This window comes from Macrobrachium nipponense, chromosome 14 (genome assembly GCF_015104395.2).
Source record: "Macrobrachium nipponense isolate FS-2020 chromosome 14, ASM1510439v2, whole genome shotgun sequence".
Classification (NCBI taxonomy): Eukaryota; Metazoa; Arthropoda; class Malacostraca; order Decapoda; family Palaemonidae; genus Macrobrachium; species Macrobrachium nipponense.
In genome coordinates, this window is record NC_087207.1 from 64,662,358 (window position 1) to 64,679,484 (window position 17,127).

A 17,127-nucleotide genomic window follows, 5' to 3' on the forward strand; every position below is an offset into this window, starting at 1 on the left:
TCTACAACAGGAAAACCGCGAACATTTCAGATTCCTTTGTAACGGAATATGCATCAACATAATCATCATCAGTAAGATTACGATTTATTCTACTGTGACTACTACTAAGTTATTAAACTGGGAAAATGAATTCATAACATTGCAAAAGCGTCAGGATTTTATCTCTACTGGAAGCAGAAGTAAATTATAAAGTTTGTGTGCGCGAGCACGTGTGTGTGTGTGTGTGTGTGTGTGTGAGAGAGAGAGAGAGAGAGAGGTCAGCAGGTAGAGAATTCCTTTCCGTTGCCTGGCAGCCCCTCACAACACGAATCTTGTATCTACGAGTCAGTTTCCGTACACATTTGTAGCTACTGTGTGTTCATTTGATGTTTGTATAATGTACAAGCATACACACACACACATACAAATACATACATACATATATACATACATACACACACACACACACACACACACACACACACACACACATATATATATATATATATATATATATATATATATATATATATATATATACACATATATGTGTGTGTGCTGGGTGTGCAATTGCAAGTCACAATGCCCTCTTAACTTCTCGAACGATTCACACGCTTTTTTACAAGATCTGTCTGCCTGTCTGTCTGTCTCTCTCTACACACACATACACACACACAGATATATATATATACATACATATATATATATATATATATATATATATATATATATATATATATATATATATGTATATACGATTTTTGACAGATACAAGTACCTGCAAACTGAGATAACCATTCATCCCTGTTTTTTTTTTGCGAGAGAAGAGAAGCTAGGAAGAGAATTTTAGAAGCCTAGACAAATAAAGGAAATAACACTGAAGCAGCCAGTCATCCTTCAAGTAACGTTTATACAATGGACCTAGAACAGTGTAAAAGCTACAACTCCTATGTGATAGTGCATATGTTCGATGACTTGATTTGAAAGCAATGGATAAAAATTAGGTCGTAAATAATTAATACTCTTAGCACAGCAATTAATTTAGCAGCCTCGAGGATAATGGGCTATGGGGAAAGTAGTAATGTATCACCGAGGTATTCGTTACTAAGGAAGTCAGCACATTTTGCTCTTTGTTGTACAGATCTAACCCAGAACCCAATGTACTTTCCATACTAACGTAACTTAATTAAGACGTCGGCGTTTTACTGGACCAACAGTGACTCCGTGCTCTCTACTACCAAAAATGCTCTTTACGACTTGCAAATGTCTATGAACTGAATAGATAAAAATAAGAAAAAGGGAATTAAGTGATGTTGATGGCCACTTCTGTTAATTCATTTTTGTAACAATTGTTTTTGTGTTGTTCAATGACTGACGGTACAGTCAATGCTAAGAACAAGAAGAGCAAGGAAAAAGTAAAGAGCTTATTTCGATGTCATCTACAGACCGATTTCTCAAATAAGGAAGGTTTTAAGAATGAGATAATACTGCATCAAGTAGTGGTTATAAATCAAGTGTGCTTTACCATCAGTAGTGGTTATAAATCAAGTGTGCTTTACCATACTTTTAGAGCATAGGCATACGAATTTTAAACATCACAAGTTTTTTTTTTCTTTCTTTTTTAATCACCATATTTGTGTAACCAATATCAATACATGTTAAATTCTGTACAGCAGGTACGAATTTGATGAAGTTTAGCAAAACAACGTAGCTATTATTCTATTCCTTATTCAGTTTATATACATGCATCCTCTTATGTATGCTTTCAAACCGAAATTCACTCAAATAATATAACGTCGAGGCAACTTTTAAGATATTACACAACTTACAAAAGGAACATCCTATTATATATTTATTTTTACATTATTTTCCATGAAAAAAGGCATGACTAGCAAGATCACCACCTATGTGAAAATATATACAAATCAGGCTTAGGCAAATACTTATGCTTTATATGAATTATAACAATTATAGTTATAATTACCTGTGCTATTATCAAATTACAACTACAATTACAATGAGGGAACATCTCAAGCACAAATATAATAAAAATTAATTTCAAGCATTAAAAATTTCAGTTACAAATACATAACCATAGAAAATATAACAAAATTCAGATAAAAAAGTGAATTTGGTCTCCTTTTAAAATCAATTAAATGCAACAAAATTAATAAGTTGTAAAAGTTTTAGTACAACAACAAATGAAACATATTTCTAAAATTTTAGACCTGCAGAAATTAACGTTAGAATGAATAATTCTCATCAGAATATTACTTCATATTTGAAAAAATTCTGTTGCAGTTAAAATTACCATATGATAGAAATAAAAAATTATAAGTATAATTACGTAAATGTGTAACTAATTACTTTTCTATTAAATTATCATTACTCCAAGCCTGTACAAATAGTTAAATACAGAAGAAAATCTTTATTACACTACATTTTACAGCATATTTCCCTTTCGCTTGCCAAATACATCTATTATGGTGTTCATAACTATCCTGGTGGCATTACATCTTTCAATGCAGAGACCCTATCCTGACCCATAGTAGATCTAAGGTAAGTCTTGAGTCATCTCAAGCACGAGAATGACTTCTCTGCTGAACATGATGTTGCGGGTAAGGTTGCCAGGGTTTCTGCCATCTCACTGAAGTGTGGCAAAGTTTCACACAAGATACCTTATCACTTTATTTGCAGTATTCAAATCCACGCCTTCCAGATTGTAAAAATGGCAGTTTCACCCATAAGGATGTCTTGATCCACATAGTAGAATTCAGACACTGCCTTGAAATCATCCTCTACTTCGTTTCCTAATATCATTTTTGTCAGGGATGTCAGGATATGAGTATCCTAGCTTGCAAATCTCTCTCTCATTTCAGTGAGAACTCTGTCTAAGGCATCATAGTAAGAAATCCTGGTTCTTTGATGGTCTGTAAAGGAGATGGGTTCTACAGGAGTTTCTCCTGAGAGTGCCTGCCGCCTCTTGGATGGTTTCTTTTGGCGCTTTTTAATTTCTATCTCTTCAAGGTCTGGTACAATTTCAATCATGTTTGTTGCAATTTTTCTGGCTTTTTCCCAAATGAGAGAAAACATGTCTTCCTCCCTGCACTTTTTGAGGGTTTCTAGTGTAGCATGATAAGTGATCTTTGCAGTCATCACGTCAGCATCATGACCCTGCAGGTATCTAGCCAGGGCATTTGTGTTGGGAAAGATCACTTTTAAAGTGTGCAAGCCAAGGATGAACTGGAACTCAAGCATAGCTCTGACAAGACCCTTTGCATCCACGGAAGTTTTGGCATCTTTTTGTTAGACAATTCTATTACAGCAAGTAGAATTCTCTCAGGTTGTTGCTCTACAGCTTTCACAGCCTCCCATCTACAGGACCAGCGTGTCCCACTTAGAGACTTCAATTTGATGTATGGACTGTATGTTGTTGTGTCAATATCTCGCATGTGTACAGAACGGAGAACATTCTCTCGCTTAGGTGTATTAAAGAAGTTGTGGATGGACTGGGCAACTCCAAGAGCATTCCTGATGACAGTATTTTCCTGCAATGTATCCTGTAGTACAAGGTTGAGTAAGTGCCCATAACAGTGGACATAGATGACCTTGGGTACAACCTCTTGCACTCTTGTAGCCACACCTTTTTCTTTGCCACTCATAGATGCCCCAACATAACACTGGCCAACTACATCCTCAATACTCAGCTCCATTTTGTGAAGTACATCCAGTACCAGTTGGAAGAGTGCCTTTCCCTTTGCAGACTTTACTTCATGGAAGCCAACGAAGGTTTCCGCTGGCTTACCATTGTGTTTATAGTGCTAACACACAGACTCTTGCTCCTTGTTGCTGACATCTGTTGCTTCATCTACTATGATGCTAACCTTCCCAGTTTTTCCCACAGCTTTACAAGGTCAGATGAAATATTTAGAATCTCATTCTAGATGTTTGGTGAGAGCCACTGCTGATGAATTGCCAGCTGAGAAGTTAATCTCTCGGCAAGCAATAGGATGTTTTCTACCAAGTATTGCATGAGGCTATTTCTGTGATTTTTTTGTATTCCTAACATAACATTAGGCTTAGCATATAGGCTCACGTACATGACTAAAGTCAGTGAAATTTTTATATTTCACCTAGCTATCCACAATTCCTTTCATTTCAGACATCCCTTGTTCAGATACTGTAATTCATATTTTTGTCTTGGGCGTTTTCTGGTCATTGAATGGAGTATGGAGGGGTGGAGGTGACTCCATCAAAATTACATCGTCTCATTCCATGAATGTCATGAAGTCTATGACCGACCACAAAAACCAGTTACAGCGTTTGAGTAAACATGTAATGAAGTGTTCTCCTGAAATGTTGAAATTTGCGAGGGTTTTGTAATGTCATGATGAAAAAGTATACAAAACCACTTCACTAATAAACAAAATTTTATACACGTCACTTTAGGCCACTTAGAAAAGTCACTAGCATAAATAGAATTTTGTAATTGTTAATTACTGTAGAACGAAATTCAACTTCTTCACCAACACACACCATTCCATGCATTTCACAAGATAACTTTGCAACTATTTTCCTGTTTCTTAAACACACCGAGTAATTTTCTATTTCTATAAATGTTTTATCAAAAGTTAGAAGACTGAAACACTTCTTTTTCTTACCTACAGTAGATATTACTCAGATAAAAACAATTAAACAAGGAATACCGAGAGAGGAGTCACAGGAGCGTCAACTGTCGGCCTCCTGGCTGCTGTGCTTCCCGTTTCGTTAGCAGTATAGCCAGAATGAATAAGACATTGCCATAAGGTACTTCGCTGACCGTAACATTGACTTATCATTAGAATGTTATTATGCATTCAGTTTCTAATATTACAGTTTCCCTACTGATTACCGTTCCTTATTGCATTAGTCTTTATCATGTACTTATTTGTACCTTTAAATTCATTACTAACTGTGTCGCCTAACTTAAATATCTGGCAATAATGCTATGGAAATAATGGCTACCATATCGTATATTACTGTACACTAGCTGTAGCCGATGGTTGATAACTAACGATAAAAAATACATAATGAACGGCATACGATAATTAACAGAAAACTATAATAAAATCATCGACACAACGATTTAAAGGGACTTTTCAAGACCCTGTTCTCCAGCCATGAAATCAGCAATGGATGCATTTCAGCCTACTGAGGGTGAGACTCGAGCGTCTATCTCTCTCTCTCTCTCTCTCTCTCTCTCTCTCTCTCTCTTGCACGACATATTCGTTCATAATGTTAGCTTCTAACATATTCTATAACTACCATACATATTACTTATATATACTCTCAATTGTAATGGTACTTCACATGCGATTATTTATTATTTGGTTACAAATACAGGTTTATATTTATTTTTATTCTTATGCTTATTAAAAAAAAAACTTTCCCGAATGCCCAAATATCTCAGTCATTTGCCCGACAAGTTTATTTTTACTTTTATTCTTGTTATTTATTTATTTTTTTTATTTATTATTATTTTTTATATAAAATAAAAAATTCCTTCCCCGAATGCCTGAATATCTCGACCGATTTGCCAGAACCTTAGCGGATTCCCGGACCCGGGGGGGGGGGAGCAATTGCTACCCCTGCCCCCTGCCCCCCTGGCCGGTAAGCCTATGTTTTAGAGACTGCCTTAATCGGCAGGAAGAGATCTAGACTGCTATTGGATGACACCAGGGATTTTAATAATGGGATAGATATTACAATCAACCTTAAAAAGTGTCGAAATATCTTTGTCTTTTCTAAGTTAAGTTGGCTTCTGTTTGTTAATATTATTTCGTATTTTCCAGTTTCTGTGAATAATATAAAAAAATCAAACATCATCATTTTGAGAATGTTGAGTATATTGGGTATTCAGAATATGCAAATGAATGCATTATTAAATGTTTATGCATTGTTTATTATCATAGCTATCATCAACATCATTATCAATACAAGAATTAGTGCTTTTACCACTATCATACTAAATATTATAAATATCTATAATTTTCTTATTATTTCTTTTCTGAATGGTATTGCTGCGCCATACCATCCATTTTACATATAATCTTCTTTATATGAGATATGCTGCATTTATTTTTGCCAGGGAAGAGGCTATTTCGAAAGACTTTATTGAGTATTTTTACAACTTATAAAACTTAACATTCATACTGGTCGGTCTTTACATCTTCTGTGAGGAAATACAATCATTCACAAGGGTCCAAACATTTCCACGGGGGATGGTAGATAATTAAGTGTGATTGGACTACCTATTACACAAAGCCTATTGGAACTTTCTTATGTGACAATGACACCTTAGTGGAGGGTTACCCCAACTATGTGGGAGTGTCTTAGGTGCACTGATTGCAAGGTTCTTGTTGTGGGTCTAGGGTCTGTTGACACAGTAATAGAGTCTCTTGTGGACGATCGTAGAAAGATAAAAAAATTCATGCTTGAAATTAAAGGAAAATTACAACTGCAGAGTATGCAGCACTTCCGGAAATGAAAGTGATGCTCTTCAGGGGCACTGTCAATGATTTTAGTGATATTGGATATTTTGATTTTATGGAGATCTCCCTACCGTAGATATGAAGTGTTATGAAGGATGAGTGAACGTCACCCCGATGCTCAGAAGTGGGATGTCCCCATTATTACATTAGGATTACCTCCACTCATCTTTCAAAATGCACCTCATGTTACTGCCACCCCCATAGCAATGTAAAAATAAAATCATTTCATGTTGCTAAAGTCAGTGATTATACCCCAAAACAGTATCGAATTTTGTTTCGCATAAGCGCTGTGTATCTTGCAGCAGCAGACTTCCCTTGCCATTATGTAAGAATTCTTGATCCTACCTAAGATCCTAAAAAGGGGACCAGAAGTAAGACACCTGGGACGTTGTCACAAAGGGAGCAATTTCTCCACATCTCAGACGTAATCATAGCATAAGAAAGTTCGTCAAATCGGCTCTAAGCTTGCAATAGGTCGACTAGTCACGGGTAGATAACTTGCTTCCTTCACCTCAGTCTTTCAATGTGTGTACCTGTCTTGACCTTTGATGATCATTGTTTATTCTCCACCGAAGATGCAAAGACTTACTTTTACGAAATGCTCTGTCATAGAGAAGATTCGATATGAAATCAGCGGTGCTGATGCAGCTACCCCTTACAGGTCATAATATTGAACTGAGCAGAATGCCTGTTGATGATGTAAGTTTTCATAATCTTTCTTTGTCTTTCCAGGTGACCTATCCTTCTCTGGTGACCCGGGATGACCTGACCAACAGGTGACAAGATTTCATCCTACTAAACAACAGCAATAACAACAGTAACATCAGCCACTACAATAATTAACAAAATTTCAAAATAACCAGGACACCAACATCTTTGTAACTTCTATGTAAGGAAAAAAGGTAATGCAAAAAGACATGGCCAGAAGATCAGGCTTAGGAAGAAAGAAAATTATATAACCTGATAAGTTCTTAAGTTCAACATTTGGATTGTCAAGTCTAAAAATCAAAGTAATCTGGAACAGGAAAATTCGTAGTGCTATGATTAGTATTATTAAAGTAAGTAAAGAAATCTGTAAATAATAAAATTTTAGTCCAGCCATCTTCATAAGTAAAGAAATATACTTGAATATAAATAAAAAGAAAAGATTTCCGAACGCCCCCGACGCCAATCGAAGGTCATCCTGCGCAAGGGAAGGCTCATCCCAATGGCTGTGATAAGACTTTGAGAGCAGATACCCGCGTGTCAGCCTTGGGACTGCTGGCTCTCGAGTGCGAGCTGTAAGGGAATAATTTCAGTGCTTGAACGTTAGATCGAGAAGAACGTAAAAGGACCCGCCATTATGCCCGGACTGGATGCTCTCATAGCCCTCAAAGATCGGGCCAAGGAGGTGAAGGAAAGGCTCTCCGCAAGGTAAGTCAAACAAACAAAAGCACGTCACTAGCTTCATTATGCCAAAAAGGAGAACGTATAATAGTCATTATGAATTCATAGGCTCATTGTAATCACTAGGACCAAACTGGAAGACAAAAAACTTGTTTTTTCCGCCATTTCTGTCTCTGTCTTCATGAAACAGGAGGATCGTCAAAATAAGGCAGTTTCAAAACATTTTGACATTTTGGAAAATCTCGTTTTTGGAGATCTAGAAAGCCATCGAACATAATTAATTCAAGTTATTTTAGGCAGAGGAAACGGCTAGAATCCATGACAGTCTTCACTATCGGGGGGAATTAGGGGAGGGTTCATAGATGAAGACAACTACAGATTTATTATGGAAGATTTAAAATTTAGGGTCAATAGCCCACTTGCTAGGAAAAAGAAGAGCGGAAACTGTGTTTTGGTGGTCCATTAAAATGAGAGATTGAGTTGTGAATTCTCATAAAAAAGAGCAAGCATTTCTTGGCCATTTTAAGGTCAAAGCAAACTGTTATTTTTTCATGCAATAAATAAAGGCCACCAGTATAATTATGTGACACGAGAATGTTGGTGGAAATGCCTAAAAAAGTTGACTGGATATGTAAAAGCATCAAACTGCTGGGAGGCGGTTGGGCGATAAATATCGAATCATGGATTTATCTAATTTTCCCTTTTTCTGTACTAATCAAGTGCAGCATAATTTTTTCTTTGCATAATATGCATCATTCAAAGCCATACGACGCGGAGGGCCTCTGTGAAATTCCGCCGCTTATGTCTTTCATGTATAAGTTTGTAGATATTCGTCGATAAATTTTGCTTAGAAAGTAGTTGAAGTCTAAAGTTCAAAGCGTTATTTATAGAATAAGTTATGAAACAAGCAAGTCATCTACTGAAACATAAAACTTCAGTTAACCAAAAATTATCCGGATGTGACTCACAGAATGACCCCCATAGTATATGAATATGACCGACATAATATTTCCCGGTGAATTATAAAAGGGCTTGAGCTGCTTACTATCGAAAAGTCTAATTTCCAAAAGAGCATTTACCAGACTGTTGCCTATCATTGTTTTTTCTATATTTATTTAGGTGCACTTCATAATTCTTTACTGGAAGGGAAACAATACATATTTCATCTCAGGGAATGCACTGCCTCTCCACATTCTCCGGCTTTTTCAAGGAATGTGCTCTCACAGATCATTTGCAGACCCTATACTAAGATTTGTATACCGTTGGTGAATCACACACATATTCAATATAGCACGAAAGTCCACGTGCTTGAGAGCATCATAAAATCCACGTAAGAAAACGAGTGAAAACCGGAACTTGGAATAAGTACTTTAGTAGTTTATCCTACTTTTTCAAGTTTTATACACACACACACACACACACACACACACATATATATATTTACACACTAACTAACCAACCCGGAGCTGATGGGGAAAACTCTGGATGCCAGTCGATCATTTATCTTAGGAAAGAAGTAACAGGCGGTGTGGCTTTGATTAACATGTTTATTTAAAGCAATGACTTATAGTCAGAATTATTAATTACATGAAAGTAAAGCATTTTCAGTGATAGTACACATACTCTACACTACTAAATGTGAAATCTTGAGGTTTGGAATCTGCATCGATATAGCACAGGCGACAAAAAATGAAAGGTAATTTGTTTTAAGAAAGCAACTGGAATTATGCCCAGTGAGATAATGGTGAAACTGTGGCCGTCCATCATCAGAAAGAATTAAGGACGACTAAACAATTAAGTTTGCCTGAAAGATACAGACAAAATGGGGTTTTGTGAGAGTACTTATGTGTTATTCCTGGAACTGTAAAGGTACAGGTGGGGAGAATAAATAAAGAAAAGTGAGAAAATAGCTGAAAAGGATTCAGGATTTGGAAAGAGCGAGAATGAGTGGGAAAGTTGCCGAGAGAGCGTGAACGTGTGCATAGCTGGGTTTAGACAAGGAAAGAAATGGCGCAGAATGATGATGTGTGTTGTGAAAATATGATTATGAAAGGGGCTTCATTGGTGGTATATGTGGTTTCCAAAAAAACCTTTGTAAATATACTTTGGAAAGAGAAAGTTGTAACAAAAACCACTTGCCATATTGTGTACGCTTACGGAATGCGCAGAGTTGTAGGCTGATGGATAGCATGGCGAGATGAGGAGTGGCTGAAGGTATATCTAGGCCACGGTCTAGATACATCTGGACCGTGATCTAGGCATTACACCGCTGAAAGAAAACTTGAAATAACGAGGAGTTTAATTGCTTAGAAAGACGTCAGTGTGTCTTTGAATGCCATGGAGATTAATGAGTTTGATATGAAAAGTACGAGAATAGCAAGAAGGTAGAAGGATGACCGTGGTCTATGTATGAAGATACTAAAACCAAGAGAGGTCTCGAGAAGAACTCTAGATTACTGGATGGATTTACTCAGTATAGATGGAATACACTTTAACAAATATAAACACGCAGGAAAAGGAAATGAATCTGTAATTAGTGAGATAGTAACAGCGAACGTCAAAAAAGTAGGTGGCTGGAAATGTCGTTGTATGGGAAGAGATCTATACGAGCATAAAACAGGATAGGAAGGGAAACGAACGGGGTGTAAGGAAAGCGACTATTTTATGAGGAAAAGAAACTGTGCCGAAGAGACGTAGATTTGACGGGAAACATTCATGAGCAACCGTATATATGAAGCGGTGACTACAATGCAATTAAGTAGTCTAAAGGGACACCATTTGTTCTGATATAAATGAACAATTCCTCGTCTCTCATTTTCTATAAGCATTCTCCTCTTATCCTTACTCACACTGGTCAGTCACTTCATCAAGTTAATTGTTTTATTACATTGGAAAATTTGCAGCTTACCTTCAATTCCTGCATCATTTAACTCTTTTGACTTTTACTTTCAATATTTGAATGGAAAAGCCGATACAGTTTGGTTTTGTATAGACTAAGATGCATGTAATGGCTTCGACTGAGAAAGAGAGCCATATCTGAACCACTGATAAAGGAAGAAGATTGCGTGTTTAAACAAGGAAAAGTGTTCGAGGATTAGTTGCTTTATTTTTGAAAGTTGTGTCAGGTGTTTGACATAAAAGAGAAAAAGCTGTGTGTGTCACCCAAATAACTCGTAATCCAAGAAAAGCTGTTAACAGAGAAACACAATAAATTTGAATGCTGGAGACAAAACTTTCCTTAGAATATGTAGGAGATAGAGGGATTGATAGCATTAGGTGTACGCATTTGTTTTATCAATGCGATGAATAATATTGCTCGCTGGGCCCGAGAAATACTGAACACATAAAAGTTCCGCGATCCTCTACGGAACTATGTTTACATACATGATTGATTTGAGCGAGCTATCTTGTTTCTTAGTTAGCATTTCTCCCCCAACTTGAAGACATAATTATAATAAGAGAGAGAGAGAGAGAGAGAGAGAGAGAGAAAGAGAGAGAGAGAGAGAGAGAGAGAGAGAGAGGAGAGAGAGAGAGAGAGAGATGGTTCAGGGAACTTTGAAAGATTGTCTCTTACTATCTGATGGCAAGATAATCGTCCACGGATTTTAGCAAATCCAAAAAAGTACTTTCTGTGTCTCTAGGTGTTTGGGGATTATACTGAGGCGGAGTTGTAAGAAATCGAAAAGGCTTATGACGTTTTTTTATCTAAAAGGAAAGGACAATAAGTCTGGGGAAACTACTGTCGTTTTACGGTCAGCCCAGCCCACCCACCCACCTCAAAAACAAAAAAATAAATAAAAAATAAAAATAAAAAATAGATTATATATATGTACATAATATCTAGATATATCATATTAATATTATATTATATACTATATATTATATATATATAATATATATATATATATATATACATATATATAAGTCATATCACATTTCCGTGATTCATATACATATATCGAGCTACAATGTCCTTTAATATCTAATTCGTTCTACCTCGGAATTAATATATTTTTCATATATGCTTAACCGAAGGGGAATTTTTTCCCGATAATATCGAGAAAAAATTCCCCTTCGGTTAACCATATATGAAAATATATTAATTCCGAGGTAGAGCGAATTAGATATTAAAGGACATTGTAGCTCGATATAACACACACATATATATATATATATATATATATATATATATAGTATATATATATATATATATATTTATATATATATATATATATATATATATGGTCGACCTTGACCACGAAGGAAATGACAGACTTTCGGCCTTATGAGGAAGAAAGGGTATAAAAGTTATGAAAAACCGAGGCAGGAAAGGAATTCCGAAGCTTGGCACTACAGTAGAAGGAGAGACAGGAGACAGGCTGGGTTTTCATGTTTTCGGTCACTGAACCTGGAAGTGCGAGGTTTACCGATGTTTGAAGAGTAAATGTAGGATGGGCTAGTCTGACAAGAGTTACTAGCTCCCCTTCAACTTAAAGGTGAGAAATGGTTGATTGATCGAACAAATTACCTGTCTCAATCCTACTGTGGAGGAAAAAAAGAGAGAAAAAGCATCTAAGACATGGGAATAATCCCTCCCCTCTTATCAGACACCAGGGACTTCCATTTTCAAACAGCTCCCTCACTCATTCTAGGCAATGGTCTCTAGATCTCTCTCCTGCGTTCTAACCATTCCAAATAATACACTTGTAGCCAGCCAATTGTTCTTTATAATATCTACATAACTAAACCCTCACACTGCAGTGAAATTCTCACCACTTTCGTGTATGTGTATAGTTCTTTTCACCCCACATACACAATGCAATCAGTTAATCTTAGACAGCTTCATCTGTTCTGGTACTCACCTCTCCCCTTATCCTACTCATTTATAATATTTATTACCTAACGCCATTGCTAATCAGTTGGTTCCCTTCTTCCACTGGTCTTGTCAGCATTCATTGCTCCATCCTCCTGGTTCCCATTTACCGCCATAACCTTACACACTTTTACTCCAAACTTTACCTTCTTGTTAGCAATATCAACTGTTTTCACTAGTTTCTGCAATTTCCTTTACTATTCCCAGTCAGCAATGAATCATCTACAAAACATCAACTATTCTGCACCCGATTCATAACTCATTTTCTTATCCACCAACTTTGCACCTCTGTCCAACTCCCCTTTTATTTGGCTTGTTGCATCATCCTATGCATATAGATAGCTGCTTCGGAGAAATTACACTTCCCTTCATCATTCCTAGTTTTGATGCAAACTAATCACTCCCTCATCCAAAATCTCCTAATCACTTTAAAAAATGTACAATGTACCAAATATTCTGGCGGTCCGAAAGTTCTACGTAAAGCCGTTGGTCCCGTTGCTGAATGACCACTGGTTCCATTCAACGTAAAAACGCCATAAAGCAAACAAACAAACAACAAACGAAAGTTCCACTCACGAACATTGCACCGAGAAAATTTCACCCATGTAAAATTCCACCCACGAAGATTCTATTCAAGAAAATATAGATACTATAGAGACTAATAATGAATATAGAAACATATGATGTCAAACATATTTTATCCTTAAATATAATTGGTTGCAATATAATTGCTGTTTAGTTGTTTAAAACGAGTTTAAAACAAATGTATCTAAAATGATATGATACTCTTTCATGGTTTATAATGCAAATTATGCGGTATATCTTTTAGATAGAAATTCCATAATACATGATGGCTGATGATTTTTCAACAAGATTTTTCAGTCTTTCATTTGTAGACTTGTATTTTGTTCTTTTCTGGGAGGCATCTCCTCCTTTTCAATGAACTAACTATTTTTGTTTCTGTAAGAGCTTCCTCTTTTTCCAGTGCAGGGAAAGTGCCTGCCCAAGAAATTGGATGCATACTCGTTAGAGAAGCACTTAGAGCACAATTCAAACCGTTAGTCAACATGATCATTCGTCCTCGGTCCGTCATTTAGAGTGTCTTCTCTTTTATTTCACGTGTCTTCGTCTGCGTTCTCCTCTTCCGCGCTGAACACCGATGTAAATTCGTTCAGAGTATGAAATAAATTCTATTGGTATATTTCCATCACCGGAAAGAAGTTCAAAAGCATTTGTAATATCTTGGGTGGATAACAGTACCGAAGCACTAAAGCATTCCACTTTTATGGCAAAAGAAGATTCAGTGTTATAATGTACCTTTTACCTAGTTGGCAAATTTGACGTCATCAGGACAGACCAAAATGAAACAAACATCCTGAAATAGCAGCTCTTTCAAACACCGCTGCGAAGGCATTGTGTAAAGGTAGTTCGAAATCCATAGTACATTGTACTGGTTGACCGTCTGGACACACTTCATGAATAGCTGAAAAAGAAAGTCTTCGGTAGGTGGCCTCATGTTTATTAGACAACAAATACACAAGGGAAACACCTTCCTTAACGACGAAATGGTCCGTGAATAACTAGATACAGAGTTGGTGAAACGTTAAACGTTCCGTCACAGGACCATATGTTACGCGCTGATAATCATCTCATCTCGATCCCTTGGATGGAATTTTCGTGGGTGGCGCCAATATTCTAAACGCCCACATATTGACTTATCTGTTCTAATATAGGCCTCGTCTATATCTATGCACATCACATACAGCCTTTTCTTTAACTGTCAAACCTCTCACATGAGTTTTCCATAAATAAACACTCAATCAACAAACCTTTATTCTCATCTAAACCCATACTGCTCTTTCCCTCTTAGTCGTTGATTATGGCAGTTCTCCCTTTCTCAATAAATTCTAGCATGCAACTTCCTTGGTATACTAAATAATATCATGGCCATATAATTCCTTCATTCTACTCGATCACCTTTACCTTTATGCAGTTGAATAAGTATTTCTTCTGCCCATTCATTTGGCACATTACATATCCAGATATACCTTTCATAACCTCGTGGTTTACCTTGTGGTGTCTTTCCATTTTCAATCTTTTTATTGCCCTCACTACTTCCTCAAATGTCACTTCCAGGAGCAATCTCAGACTTGCACGAAGCCATCCAGTTCTTGAGTCATTCCCCTTTGTCTCTCCCCTGTCCTGCACATTCTACAAACCTTCATAATAATTATTCCACAGACCCAGAACTACATTCACTTCAGACCCCTCCACACCTTTTGTGTCTTCTATTATGAGATTCTCTCTATATACAAAGTTTTCAAGACGACTCAGGTAACTGGGACTTTGCAAAGTGGTAGAGGATGATCTCAGTGGAACAGCTACGCTTGGGTTTCGTGAAAAATCTTTTCGTTAACTGATGATAATGCTATAAATTACATGAAGAGTTTAATGTGACTGGTAGTATTTTATTTTCACAATCTTCTAAAGACGTGATAAACCATAGGCATTATTTTATGTTTAAAAGAAAATATGCCCCATGTTGACCTCTGAAATGAGACTATCCAACTAAGACACCTAGGGTAATGTCTTTTAATGTTGTTGCTATAGGTCAAATGGAATTCTAAAAGTAAGAAGTAACGAATAAAGATAAAATTGTTTGAAAAGAACAACACTGAAATAGGTGATAATTGAGAAAAAAAAGAAGAAAATACTCATATGCCTAAAGGCAAATTAATAGGCCAAAATTAGAAAGAACTAATGGGGCCAATACTCGCACGAACACCCATCTCGATCCATCACAATCGGTTATTTTTGCAGATTCAAATGAATTCCTGCACTATAGTGAGAAAAAATGCTAATCGAGTTATTTCTATACTTTTGCTATTTGTTTTTATTAGTGCTGGGTTTCTTTTAAATAAGTCATGTTTGACCCTAAACGTTTTGACCCTAATATTATTTGACCTCGCCACAAGGTTAGGTTAGGTCAAGTTTAGTTAGGTTAGTCTAACTTACGCTTGTCGCCAAAGGACTCTTACTAAAGACCTAAACTGATTGGAACCTAGATACGGGTTATAGAAAAAGATGGATCATGGCATTTGCTGCTTCAGAGTAGAAGTACAGACTCTCTTGACCTTATTCAGTACTGAATGAGAATCCTTCAATAAGCACACCAGACGATCAGATTTTTTTTTTTTTTTGGCTGAATGCTAAAAATAGAGAAAAATTTTGTAACGACTTTTTCGTTTTAAGAACTCACGTAAATGTTTCTTGACAAACTCCTCTTGCAGGCACCCTCTTCCTTGTCTAAACCCACGCTGTTGCTCCCTAATAGATCAGAATAGTTGAGGGAAAACTGAACCACAGCTTCACAGTCAAGGAAATGAAGAACGCCTGTCAATCGATAGTATTAAAACGGCAAAGAAAGACTGTGGCACTGAAGACCCGCTGAGCACCCTGGCTTTGTCTTGAGGTTGGCTGGCAGTTTCTTTTCTCCAGCTAATAAGGGATAAATAACAGATCTTCTGGATCCAGAGTCAGAGATGATTGCCTAGTTACGTCTTGTTATCTTAAATTTGCCATTGGAATTTTGCGTACGAAAATGTGTAGCCTATTCGCTTTCAGCGAATCTATAAATAAGCTTCATGGCAACTTTCAGCAGAGTTTCGATAAATCATCTGAGTGCAATTTTCCATTCAAATTTTGAAAACTGTCTTTTCTCATAGTTTACCAATTACATGACTTACAAAGCCATGGATGAGCTCAGGTCCAAAGTTTCCTTGTTTTATATGCATGGGTGAGCAAAAAGTTACGTTATTATACACAAATAAAGTTATTAATACTGTAAGTAAAGGGCTCTCAAAGGCTTTATCAGAAAAAATCCAACCCTCGACGCTTTCCGAATGTCAAGGGCTTAACGCAAACAAAAAACTGAGCTGGCTAATATGAGGTATAATTAAGACTGTTTCTACAACTGACAAATGGTAAAGACCAGATCAAAGAGGTCATAATTACCTTCCAGAGAACTGTAAATGCATCATAATGCAGATACGATTCCAATGCTCCCGATTCTGTTCACTGTCTGACAGCCATTCATTCGCACCGCAAAGCTGCTGCACATTGGAGCCAGTCTCTATTCACTGCGTCTGAATAGGGCCGTAGGGGCCTTTGTATTATTCCACGATATAATATTATAGAGAATGAAGTGTTACGTTGTAGAGCTGGTGAGAAGGGCTGATTTGAGAATTAGAAAATGTTCTTACATTAAAACGTTTCTATGATACACACACACACACACACGCACACAAACACACATATAAAAAAATTTCACATATTTAAGACAACGAAAGAAGTTGCTTG

General features: G+C 36.7%; 1 protein-coding gene across 1 annotated transcript in view; it reads left to right on the forward strand.

Annotated features, from left to right (window-relative positions):
• LOC135226570 (vesicular glutamate transporter 1-like) overlaps positions 1 to 17,127 on the forward strand; it is a gene marked incomplete in the record, with an annotated part of 460,825 nt that overhangs the window by 29,966 nt on the left and 413,732 nt on the right. The window contains 1 exon segment of the mRNA XM_064266253.1: positions 7,242 to 7,922. Coding sequence (XP_064122323.1) covers positions 7,852 to 7,922 — 71 coding nt within the window.